This window comes from Cibotium barometz, chromosome 48, assembly GCF_041138505.1.
Source record: "Cibotium barometz isolate CiBa-2024 chromosome 48, ASM4113850v1, whole genome shotgun sequence".
NCBI classification, from domain to species: Eukaryota; Viridiplantae; Streptophyta; class Polypodiopsida; order Cyatheales; family Cibotiaceae; genus Cibotium; species Cibotium barometz.
The window spans coordinates 10,210,330-10,223,417 of NC_141093.1; the positions used below are offsets into that span (position 1 = coordinate 10,210,330).

The 13,088-nt window shown below is 45.6% G+C and overlaps 1 protein-coding gene across 7 annotated transcripts in view; it reads right to left on the bottom strand.

The window, feature by feature from the left end:
- Window positions 1-386: 386 nt before the first annotated feature.
- LOC147610800 (pentatricopeptide repeat-containing protein At2g27610-like) overlaps window positions 387-13,088 on the bottom strand; it is a 79,860-nt gene continuing 67,158 nt past the window's right edge. For 4 of the 7 annotated variants that reach the window (XM_086785366.1, XM_086785369.1, XM_086785368.1 and 1 more), the window contains one exon: window positions 387-4,122. In XM_086785366.1, coding sequence (XP_086641492.1) covers window positions 750-4,122 — 3,373 coding nt within the window. In that variant the 3' untranslated portion in view covers window positions 387-749. The remainder of the gene's footprint in view (window positions 4,123-13,088) is intronic. The other 3 variants (XM_086785370.1, XM_086785371.1, XM_086785372.1) reach the window with 1 other exon arrangement.

Genomic DNA, 13,088 nt, shown 5'->3' on the forward strand with positions numbered 1-13,088 from the left:
GATATCAGCAAGGACCTTATCTACGCCACATGAAAGGAAATGAAAGAGGAGGTGAAGTGGATTTAAATTATGAGAATCTGTGTTTCATGGTAAGGAGCCTGTCCAAGCATATTCTCCCTGGAGAAGTGCACTGCTGATGGAAGACCAATGTGCACGGGATGCTCAATTACTGCAAAAGATGGTCAACTTGAAAGAGTGGGATAACCAACTGGTTGTTGTGGAGATGGTTATTTGTCAACAGGTCTTCTCCCATTACTAGTTTGTGGAGGCTATCTATCACATGGATATATTCACTGATCTGCATCAGATTAAGTTCATCTTCTGATGAGTCACCTTTTTTGTACTGAAATATAGCTATGTCTACAGTCTGCTTAAATGCCAGGTAGTTAGCGAATTGTAACACTTTTTTTTTTTGTTCACACTGGAAATGGGAGTAAAGCACCCTCCCATGAATACCTCCATTTGAAAGTGTGTGAGTTATGCCTAGGCAAAACACCTTATCCTAGCGTGCGTGTGGGTATAGGAGACTCCTGGCTCAGGTTATGAATGACATTGTTGCATAGGAGACTCCTGGCTCTTATGTTTAGAGGCAGCCAAGGATACTAGTTGAGAACCCTTCACTCTCCCCAGCAAAGCCAGGGGACCAAAAGGATCATACCTACCCTTGTGAGAAGGGAGAAGGCTAATGACTCCTCCCAATTTTGGAAGCACCTCACTGAAGAGATCCCGTGGCTTCTAAATTACAAACATTATTCTTTACAAGAACATAACCCTTTTTGAAACTGGTGTATACAATATGCATCTTTTACTACAATATCCCGCATTTCAATCTTTGAAATGAGCTTGGCAGCAACATGGCAGTCAGCACACATCCTAAGGTTTTTTGCTACTCGGAGAGTTGTCCCCGGAGATGTACTTATTAGCCCAAAAGCTATGGCCAGTTTTTCGGAATGCCCACATAGGACAGTCTCCTTGTCCTCGTCCAGACTAATGTTCAAAACCAAGTCCAAATGTGGCATATAACCTTCTTCCCTCAATTGAGTGTTCAGTGATTTCAATTTGGTGTAAATGTCATCACTTTGCTGGTGCATTCTATCACCAACCATGAACTCATGCATTTGACTGCCAATCTCAATAAAAGCCTTAGCTGGCTTTTTCCATGCATTCGCAAGCTTTCTCAAGTCCTCTAGCTTTTGTGCCTCTCTCCATTGGCCAGTTTGAGTATATATATTTGACATGAGTACATAACTGGCAGCATTTGCATGATCTATTGCCACCAGATGGTCAAAACATCGTCTTCCAATATCCAGGTTCGAGTACTTTCTGCTTGAATGCAGTAAGGTTGCCCACCCCACAATGTTCTTTTGAAATGGGGCAGTTTCCAATAGATCTTCAGCCTCGTGTAAGGCTCCCACACGGCCCAGAAGGTCCACCACAGGGTTATAATGCTCAACCGTGGGTCGTAGGCCCAAGTTCTCTCTCATGGATTTAAAGTGTAGACAGCCTTCATGTACTAAGCCCCCATGACTACAAGCAGAGAGAAGGCAAATAAATGTTACTTCATCTGGTTTAACGCCTGATTGTTGCATACCCTCGTAACATCTTAAGGCACCCGAGTAATCACTGTGCTGTGCATACCCTGCCATCAATGCACTCCAGCTCACAATGTCTTGCACGGGCAAACCATCAAACACTGCATGTGCTTCATTCAGGCTCCCACAGCTAGCATACATGTCAACGAGGGTGTTTCCAACAGATAGATCTATGTCAAGTCCCCATTTAATGCTGTGGGTGTGAATTAGCCGGCCCTGTTGCAGTGCTGCCATGCTAGAGCATGCTTTTATGGTGCAAAGGAAGGTCACTGAATCGGGCTTCATACCCTCTACTTGCATATGCCAAAAGAGTTTAAGGGTCTTCCCACCATGCCCACCCTCAGCATACCCTCCCATCAATGTGTTCCATGTCACAATGTTCCGTTTGGGCAAACCGTTAAACACCCTGCAAGCATCTTCAAGGCATCCACACTTCACATACATGTCAATGAGGACACTACCGACACAGGGGTCAGATGAGAAACTGCTTTCTATTATGTGAGCATGGATCCATCTGCCCTGCTCTAAGGCTGCTGTATTGAGACAAGCTTTCAGGACACAAACATACGTCACAGCATCTGGGTGCACCAACCCCTCCGCTTGCATTTGCTGATAGCATCGTACAGCTTCAAGACACTTTCCATGTTGGGCATGGCCAGCCATCAGGGTATTCCACACAACAACTCCTCTTTGAGGCAATCTGTTAAACACCATGCGTGCATCATGCAGACAGTAACATTGAGAGTACATATCAATAAGGTTGCTTCCCACGTATGCATCAAACTCTAGCCCAGATTCAATACTACAGGCATGAATCTGTCTGCCTCGATGTAGGACTTCTTTATCCGAACATGCCTTCAGGAGGGACGCAAAGGTCACAGGGTTAGGCTTCAAACCCTCGTTCTGCATTTTCTCGAAAAGTAAGAGAGCCTCCTGATCACGACCGTGCTGGGAATACCCTGCAATCAATGCAGTCCATGTTACAACATCTCTTGTGGACAGTCTATGAAATGTTCTGCTGGCATCTTCCAGGCTGCCACATTTCCCATACATATCAATCAGAGCATTGCCAACATAGGCATCCCTCTCAAATCCACCTTCAATCACATCAGCATGATATAGCCTACCCTTTTCTAATGCTGTTATATTTGAGCATGCTTTTAGAAGGCTGATAAACGTCACCTGGTTTGGCTCAATGCCGTGGTGTCCCATCTGGCCAAAGAGTTCCAGAGCTTCTTGGCCATGGCCATTCTGAACATAGCCTGCAATTAAGGTACTCCACGTGACAATATTTCGCTCAGGAAATTTGTCAAACAGAATGCAAGCATCCTCAAGGCTCTCACAGCATGTGTACATATGAATAAGACTGTTACCGACGAGTTCATCTAGCTCAAGCCCACTTTCAATGACCTTGGCATGGATCTGCCTGCCTTGTTTGAGGGTTTCTATGCTACAGCATGCTTTCAAAATGCAAACAAAAGTGATCTGATCCAGTTCAATACCTGTGTCCTGCATTTGCTTCAAGAGGCAAAGGGCTTCCTGCAAGCATCCATGCTGTGCATATCCTCCTACTAAAGTGTTGCATGTCACAACATCTAGTCTGGACGATCTGCCAAACACTGCTCGTGCATCCTCCAGGCTCTCACACTTGACATACATATCTATGAGTGTGTTGCCCACATAGATGCCAAACTCCAGCCCATTTTCAATGAGAAAGGCATGGACTGTCCTTCCCTGTTGCAGATTCTCTGTGCTAGAACATGCTCTCAAGATGCAAATGAAAGTAACTCGACTAGGTTTTATACCCTCCCGTTGCATCTGCTGAAAAAGTTTGAGACCTTCATTACCACTTCCACAATCAGTATAGCCTGCAATAAGTGCATTCCATGTCTCGACTGGTTTTATGGGCAGTGTGTCAAAGGCACAGTGTGCCTCCGGAAGGCTTCCACATTTCATATACATATTAATAAGTGTGCAGCCAACATATGGGTTAGACTCTAGTCCCCTTTCAATTATGTGGTTGTGAACCCATTTTCCTTGCTCTATAATCTCTATGCTTGAACATGCTTTCAGCATTGTAACAAAAATCTGCCCGTTTGGTCTGATGTTCGACTCCTGCATTTCACAATACAAGTTGACAGCTTGCTCATTCTGTCCAAGGTGGACGTTTGCCAAGATGATGGCACTCCATAAGGACACACCTGGCTGAAATAATCTGCTGAACACAAAGTTTGCCTCAAACAATCTGTCAAATGAAACAAACATGTGGATAAGGTGGCTCCCCAAAAGGGGGTCTGCACCAAGCCCATTTGAAATGATAAGGTCATGGACTTCCCGTCCCGCTGCCAGGTTTCTGTCATTGATGCATCTCAACAATAGGTTTATGAATGCATCAGTGGGGATGCTCATGCCCTGTTGAGTCATACGGGTCACAACCTCAAGTGCTTCATCAAGTTGTCCAATCTTACATAAATCAATGATGTCCTTCACTGGTATAAAAGAACACGGTACCATTTCAGTCTTTCTCAACCTACATCACCAAGCACAATGCAACGAATGTAGTTATTACACAAACTAGTGGCATCTTTAAATGTCAGAAAAACAAAGCACTGTATTATTGTGTCTCAAGCTACAAGAAATGTATGCGTGTATATACACATGTGAGTGTGTGCGTCTTACTAGGTGTGTGTGTGTGTGGATGCTGGAGGCGACTGAGTGTCGGAGAGAGAGAACTCGCGTTCACTGTCGCCCGCCATCGCCAACCCTGTTCAAACCCTGCTCTAGGGTTTGCGACCCTGGACTGTGCAGCCCGCAACTCCTTGCTCCAGTTCGCTGCCCCCTGTTTTGCCCTGGTCTAGGGTTTGTGGCCTCGACTGCTCAGCCGGGACCTCTTGCTTCTACTCATCGCCCTGGTTTGGGGCTTTTGCCATCACATCATCGGCCAGGATCTCTGCAACGTAGACCGCGACCCTCTCTTGATCAGCGCGACCCCTGTGTGAGTGTGATGTGTGAGAGAGAAATTGCCCTTTCTGCTGCGAGCTGTGTGTGTGCGCGCGCGCGCACATGCGCGTGTGTGCAGCAAGCGGTGTGTATACAGCAATGACTGTGTGTGCGCGTGGGAGTAACTAGTATGGAACCTAAACGCCGACAGGTTATGCAGCAGGACAGTCGCCCTAACACTATTGATGCTCAGATAGTCTATAATGCAATGCATGAGGGTTTTGCTGACATTCGCAGAGCATGGGATAAGCCACTTCCTCAGCACACTGCGTCGATTACATTGCCAGATATTGTATCCCCTGTTGAGCGCTTTGCAGAGAATGCAGTCATTTTGTTTTTTCTGGGAAAAATGCCCAATGCAAATGATGTTGCTCAGTCGTTGAACTCAGAGTTGGGTGTATGCGGTGTTGATGGTATTTACTTGCAGCACGAGGCTTTTATGAGGTTTTGTGTTCTGAGCCTCGTTTTAAGCAAATGCTGTTGGAAAAATCACCATTGTACTTTGGGGCACAAATGACTCGTGTGTTGCCGTGGTCACCTATACAAAGGATTATCAAAGTTTGATACGTCATAAATGCCCAGTGTGGTGGAGGTTGTGGATTTCCCCAAATGCCTCGAGCACAGATTGCTACCAGTTTGGGAAAAGTTATTTGTCCTCCGAGGCCTAATGGCAATGGGAATAGGTTTTGCATTCTCTGGGATGCGGATGTACCCACTTCTCCCTCGATTATGCTGCAAATTGATGACCTTACCATGGGTCCTGCGTTTTTTGAGTTGAAATGGGGAACATTTGCAGGTGCTTGTTTTACATGCAAAAAATTTGGACACATGGCCTCGGATTGCCCTCAGACCCTCCTCCAACCTCCAATTGCAGCCATACATCCTCAAAAGTGGCTGAAATAACTCAAATGCAGCAGCAGCAGCAAATGGGCAAACCGGTTGCTTCTGGGGATCTAATTCGCGATAAAGGAAAAGGCAAGATGCCTGCAGTCCCACAGGTTATTTCTACTCAGGCCAAAAGTGTAGAGAAAGATGATGCATCAGCATGGCAACGGCCTAAAAAGCCAATCCATGCAAAACCCCGTGATGTGGGCAGTGTTTCAATGGGCTTTGAGGTTCCTATTGTCACGATTGTGACCAACTCTCTTAAAGTCTCCTTAATTACTCCTTAATCCCTTATTAACTAAAAGGACACCTATGAAGGGTCACACCCTTACACATGGGTCACACCCTTACACATGGGTCACTATCAAAGGACATGTCTATTCATTAAAAGGCACGTCCCTAAGTCCAAAGGACATAACCATTGACTCAAGAGCCACACCCCTTCCCAGGGATGTGTCTCTTTACTTGTACCCTTTCGGCCTCTATTTAAGAAAGGCCCCTGTCTCAATACAAACATCTCAATCTTTCTATCAACATTTGTCTTATGTTTGTTAATTAAGTCTTAATCATGTTAATAAAGCTATAAAAGCTTTACAATGGTATCAGAGCAAACTTTTTTCCGCCCTGTGAGATGCCCAAACCCTAACCCTAACCCTAAAATCAGTCCAAACCCTAACCCTAAAATCAGCCCGCCCAAACCCTAAAATTGGGTGTAGCAAGTGTTGAATGGAAGAGCAGGAGAGAATGCCCCATTTAATTTTACCCAATTTTGCCAATTTTGTTTGATTAAGCATTTTTCCCCAATTTCATCAAAAAAAAAAATGATGGGAAGCAGAGACTCACACCAGGGTTCCATCGAAGTGCTTGTAGGCTGCCTGTCCTCTACAAGAGGTCTTGAGCGCATCCTTTCGGGCTGAATCGTTCTCCCAGCCAAGGGGTGCGACCTTTCTTGTTCACAAGCACCGGTTCACGTTTTTTGACGTGACATTTCAAAAAAAAAAAAAAAAACAAAGCCTTATAACTAAAGGCTTATACTTAAGCCTTTTAATACACGTGGCTTCCACCAGCCACGTGAGCAGCCAGCTGCCAGCACCCAACGGCCACCCGCCAGCGAACGGCAACCCACCAGCGCAAGAAGCACAAGGAAACCCACCAGCGACCAGCGCACACAAAAAAAAAAGGGGGGAACCCGACGGCCAGCCCCCAACCAGCGCATTTTTTTTTTTTTTAAGGGAGAGCCCAACGGCCAGCCAACCAGCGCATTTTTTTTTTTTTTTAAACCACATATTCATCTTACGGGTTCCTACGAAATGGCGCCTGTTTTGGTCTTCTACGTGCCAACTTGCTGCCGCCTCCCTACCTCAAAAGAAGCCTTCTTCATTGCTAGGCTCCTGCGGTCTATGATGGTGTTCTCCACGGCTTGACGGCTTGGTGCTTCTTCTCCAGCAATACTATTTATTATGGCAACCTCCTTCAGGTGTGATTTTTCCATTTTCTTGGGTATACACATTTCATATAAAGTGGAGTATTAACATATCAGCAACCCGCCATTTCATTCCTTTGCAGGCTCTCCACTCCTCCGGGGCCAATACCCTTTTTACGGGATCACGTGGACACACACTACCCTCTTCTCCGACGGCTTATGGCAGAGGAAACCTATAACTTCAGTTATTTACAGGATACACCCTCTCAGTCCATAGTGCCCTCTCCTACCCGTGTTTCTCCACCAATCCCAGCCCCTGTTTCCAGTGAGTGTGCCCCCCTATTTCCAGCCCACTCATTACCGCATACAGATAGCCACACCGACTTCTCACCTCCGAGAATTCGACGTGTGGGTGATCCGTGTTCGTACTTCTGCACAGGATCTGGATCATTATTGTTTTATGCTCAGGCGTCATCCTTATCTGGGCGCTATCCTCCTCGAGTGTAGCATCATTTTTCATGAATATTGCACCTATTCTGAGGACATTCATCCATCTTCATTCACGGTGCGCCCCTCTACACCGGAGTATACACCCTTGACACCAATAGCTGCCCCTACTCCTGTACCTTCTTCTCCAGTAGCAGACTCTCGTGCGAGCCCTCTCCCAGAGGATCGCCCTTACTATACTGGATGGTCTATAGCCGCTTCACCAGTACGTAGCCTCTCCTCTCGGGATTTACAGATGCCGCACCCTCCAGCCGATGGTTCTTACTAGAGCCCAGTGGCGTCATCAACAGCAAAAACCCCCAGAGCCTCATCACCCTGAAGCCTCTACATCAACATCTCCTCTCATGGCAGAACCTGTTGACATACCAGCCCCTCCGGAATGGCAGTCAACTTTGCAGCAACTCCAACAGCATTTCCAACAACAACTCCAGGAGTCTATGGCATCCTTCACACGGATCGCCACTCCTACACAAGTTCCGTACCAGCAGCAGATGTTTCAGCAACAGTACCAGCAGACGAAGACGTCATTCCTTCCGAGGTAGAAGGCGACGACCTTAAAACTCTTTATCGTCTTTTACAAGCCAGTAAAACAAAGAAATTGGAAATTAAACCCCCTGACTCTTATGGTGGTCAACACAATAAGCGCATCTTAGACCAATGGCTCTACAAACTGCAGTTATACTTTGAATCCATGACTCTTTCTGACTCCAAAAAGGTGACTTTTGCGGTATCCCTCCTCAAAGACACTGCTTTATTATGGTGGCAACGACGACAGCACTCTGGCAAAAAAGTTACAACGTGGGAAAAATTCGAGCGGGTCCTCCGTAAGCAGTTCATACCTGCCAATGCGGATTTCCAAGCCCATACTCGCTTACACCATTTGGACCAAACTGGTTCCTTGGCCTCCTATATCTCCCAGTTCACCAACTTGATACTGGAGATTGATTCTTTGTCCCCAGCGGACGAACTTCATGGCTTAACCCCACACTGCGTGCCGATGTTCAGAAATATAACCCTGTCGATCTTGCCGATGCCATACGATATGCCGAGCGTGTTGCAGACATTACTTCTCGAAGTTCGGCCTCTTCCGGTCAAGCTAATGACTTTCAGAAAGCCAATGGATCTCGTATGAGCCGAGACAGTCGCAGAGAGTCATCTTGCTCTTCTACCTCCCGGCCTAATCCTCAATGGAATAATTCTCCACAACCTCGCCGATCAGAGGGATCGTCCTCTTTTCGGTTCCGACGTTCTCACTCCTTCCAACCACGCAGTTCAGATCGTGGACAGGACCAAAGACGTGACCAATCTCGCAATCCTCGTCCTTCTACTGTTCCTTCTGGACGGGATCAACAAAAGACAGGATTGTGCACAATTTGTAATGGACCTCATCGTTGGTTTGAGTGCCCCAAAAGACCAACCCATCGACAGAATTCTAATGCTAAACCGCCCATTTCTGCGGAGAAACCCCTAGTTGCTGACAAAGGAAAGCGTGCAATTAATCACCATGCTATTGCACATGCTTCAGTAATTACCGCTACTGCTACAGCACAAACTGCCTCTTCACCGTTGCCTCAGCGGTCTACTCAGGTTTTAGTTCTTCAAGGTTCTATTTCCAGTCACCCTATTCAGGTGCTCATTGACAGTGGGTGTTCTCATAATTTTGTGGGAACCACCTTGACTCAGAGATTGAAGATTCGGACTTCCCCAAGTAATGTTGTTTATGAAGTAGAGCTTGCCGATGGTTCCACATCTTCGTGTAACACCATTGTCAAACACCTCTCCTTTCGAATTCAGCACTATCGTGAGACAAATTGGATTTCCAAGTCATGAACTTGGCACATTATGATATGATCCTTGGTCAAGAATGGTTGTATCAATATGATCCCCTGATCAGTTTCCGGAACCATTCTATACAATTTGCTCAAAATGATATGCTTGTGGCTCTCGAAGGAATCAGAGACTAACCTTCTACACCAACCCTTTCAGCTCTTCAAGTGAAACGGTGGGTCCGCAAGAGTGGTTGTTCCTCAGCACTTTTAATGGTCTATTCAGCAAACGACCCTCCCGAGGACATAGATACAAAGATGATGTATCTCAGGCAACCTTTCTTTGCTCCATACTTGGATCTTTTTCCTCAAGAGCTTCCTGCGGTCCTCCCACCTCATCGACCAGTCGACCATGCTATTGATATTCTTCCTGGCAGTGCTCCACCTACTCGTGCTCCATATCGAGTTTCTTTTACGGAATCTCAGGAGATACAGCGACAACTTACTGAACTTTTGGAGAAAGGACAATTTCGACCAAGTAAAAGCCCTTTTGGAGCTCCAGTGCTTTTGGTGAAAAAGAAGGATAAGTCTATGTGTCTTTGCATCGACTATCGTGCCCTTAATAAGTTAACTATCAAGAATAAGTATCCTCTTCCACGCATTGATGAATTGTTTGATCAATTGCTCCATGCAAAGGTCTTCTCCAAAATTGATCTCAAGTCTGGATATCATCAAATTCGCATTCGCGAAGGTGATGAATATAAGACAGCTTTTTGCACAAAATATGGTCATTAAGAGTACCTGGTCATGCCATTCGGGTTAACCAATGCCCCTACAACATTTATGAGTCTGATGAATGATCTTTTTCGTCCTTTTCTGGACAAATTCGTCATTATTTATCTTGACGACATCCTGGTGTTCAGTCGTAATATGTAAGAACACAAGGCACATCTTAAGATCGTTTTCCAGGTGCTTCGAGACAATTCTCTTTATATTAATCCAAGCAAAAGTGAATTCTTCAAGACATCTTTGGAATACCTTGGACATGTTGTTTCAGCAGATGGAATTTCCGTGGATCCAAAGAAAATACAGGTTATTGTCAATTGGCCAACTCCCACAAACATCCATGATGTTCGTTCTTTTCTGGGACTTGCCAACTTCTATCACACAAAGGTTCATCGATTTTTCGAAATAGCTACTCCTCTCACTAAACTTTTGTAGTCCACTCCTGCATTCCAATGGACTGAAGCCGCAATAGAAGCTTTTGCAAATTTAAAGACAGCTTTGACAACAACTCCTATCATGGCTATGCTAGACCCTACTCTTCCCTTTGATGTTTACACGGATGCTTCTGATATTGCCACTGGTGCCGTCTTAATGCAACAAGGACGTGCTATTGCGTTTGACAGTCATAAGCACTCTGCAATTCAAGGAAGATACCCGATATATGACAAGTAATTTTTAGCTATTGTTCATGCCTATCGTGCATGGAAACATTATCTCCTTGGTGCGGATTCAGTGGCGAAAACAAATCATCATTCTTTGAAATATATCTTCACGCCGCCAGTTATGAATGCTAGGCAAGCACGTTGGGTCGAATTCTTAGCCAATTTTCATATGACAATTGAGTATGTTCCTGGTCTTACCAATGTGGTTGCGGATGCCCTCAGTCGTATGCTGTCAGCTTCGGTCTTGGCTATTTCTACAGTTGAAATGGATATACCTCAAAGTTTCAAGGACCGTTATTCAAATGATCGTGATTTTGGAAATGCATTTCGAATTCTCAATTCTCAGAATGCAACTCCTTCTGACTTAAAGATTTATGGAGCATATACAATAGTGGATGGTTTCTTATATTATCAGGACCGTATTTGTGTACCTCATGATACTCATGTTCGAAGAGTATTGGTGAAAGAACATCACGAGGTCACTTATGCTGCACACCACAAGACTTCGTCTTTTGACAGCTACATACTATTGGCCTCAAATGAAGCAAGATGTTATTAAGTTTGTTACAGCGTGTCTCTCATGCCAACGTATGAAAGCTAGCAGACAAGTTCCAACTGGTCTTCTTCAACCACTTCCAGTTCCCAATGAACGCCGGGAAAGTGTTAGTATGGATTTTATCACTTCATTGCCACGTTCTTCTAAAGGCAATACACAGATTCTTGTGGTGGTTGATAGATTTTCTAAAATGACACACTTCATCCCGTGCAAGAAAGCAACCCAAGCTTCAGATATTGCAGTATTGTTTATACAGTATATCTTCAAACTTCATGGATTGCCAAAATCTGTAGTTTTGGATCGAGATCCAAAGTTTACAGGACATTTTTGGACTTCGATATTCAAGTCTCTTGGTACAAATTGTTGGGGTAAAGGCGTTATGCCCACCCTTATAGTGTGTACAAGCCCATAAGTTATAGTACATAGTACACTTAGTACTTTTAATGTACTAAGTGCACTATGTGTACTAGTGCAATATACATGTGTGATAGGGGAGTCACACACTCATGCTTTTCATGAGTTGACTTATCCCCACAACTCTCTCTCTCTCTCTCCCTTGCTTCTCTGTGTATGTCTCCCATGAATGAACTCTAAACCCTAATTGACAGGTTTCTCCCCATCAACTGGTATCAGAGCAGGTGTTTGTCCCTCCCTCTCCCCCTTCTGCTGGTCGTGCTCTCCTGCTGGCTGCCCTTCTGCTGGTCGCCTCTTTCTGCTGCTGGCTGCTTCCTTTTCTGTTGGCCTCCTCTTCTCAGCTGGTCGCCTTGCTCCTGGTAGCCTCTTGAGCTGGTCGCCTAGCTCCAGCCAACTGCCCCAGCTGTTCAGCCAGCGTGGGCTGCCCAACAGCCACGAGGTCTGGCCAAGCTTGGCGCTAGAGGGAAAACGCAAAGGCACGTTAGCGTGTAGCGCTGGCCACCACGCAGGCGGATAGGCGAAAGTCCTTCAGCGTGGAGCGAATACTAACGCTTGGCGAGCGAAGAAGCTTTGGGCGAAGGCAACAAAGCGAACCGTTAAGCGAAGGGGCAACCAAGCGTCCAGGCGAACAAAGGATTACTAGCGGGCGCATCCCCCCATTGGTATGGTGAGCGCGGACTGAACACGCGACCTTCAGATTCGGGTGGAGTTCAGTGTGGCGTCTGGCAACGCCGGCACCATCGCTCGCTAGCCGCCTACTAGAGAAGCTCTTGTCTACAGTGAAAGGTGACACCCGCCTCTCCTTCGCCCAGGACAGCCATTTCTTCCACGTAATGCGCACAGAGCAGCACCAACTCGTCTGGAAACATAATAAAAAGCAATAGCTTTCTGCAGCAGCATCAACATCAGCAAACCCCCCTCCTGCAACAGAAATCCACCTGCAAATTCAGAGGTATTTTGCTTCAATTTTTTTTGGGACTTGCAATTGAGCAGGTACAATTATCAATTGAGCAGGTACAGGTGCCCAATTGCTCAATTTTGAGCAAAATTGGCAAAATCGGGTGACATTGGTCACAATCAGGATAAATTTGCAGGAAATTGGTCAAATCAGGATCAATTTGCAGGAAATTGGATGTCGAAATTTGGGGCTTTTGATGTAATTGTGCAATTAAGCACTCATACATGCTGTATGATGTGAAAAATTGTACATTTGGGCAAAATCGCAGCAAATTGCAGCAAATTGCAGTGCAAATCAAGGGGCTTTTGTGCCGATTTGGTCGATTTGCATGCAGGCAATCGCATTTGATGCTGTGGTTAATGTGCTGATGCCTTACAAGCACTCAATGTGCCTGTAAATCAAGGGGCTTTCATGTATTTGATGTATATGTGGCCAGGGGGAAGCATCGTGAACACTCTGGATGCCTTCATGTGCGCCAATGTACCATGCATGATCAGAAATTGATCTCAAATCAAGGGGCTTTTCAAGTTTGTATGCTT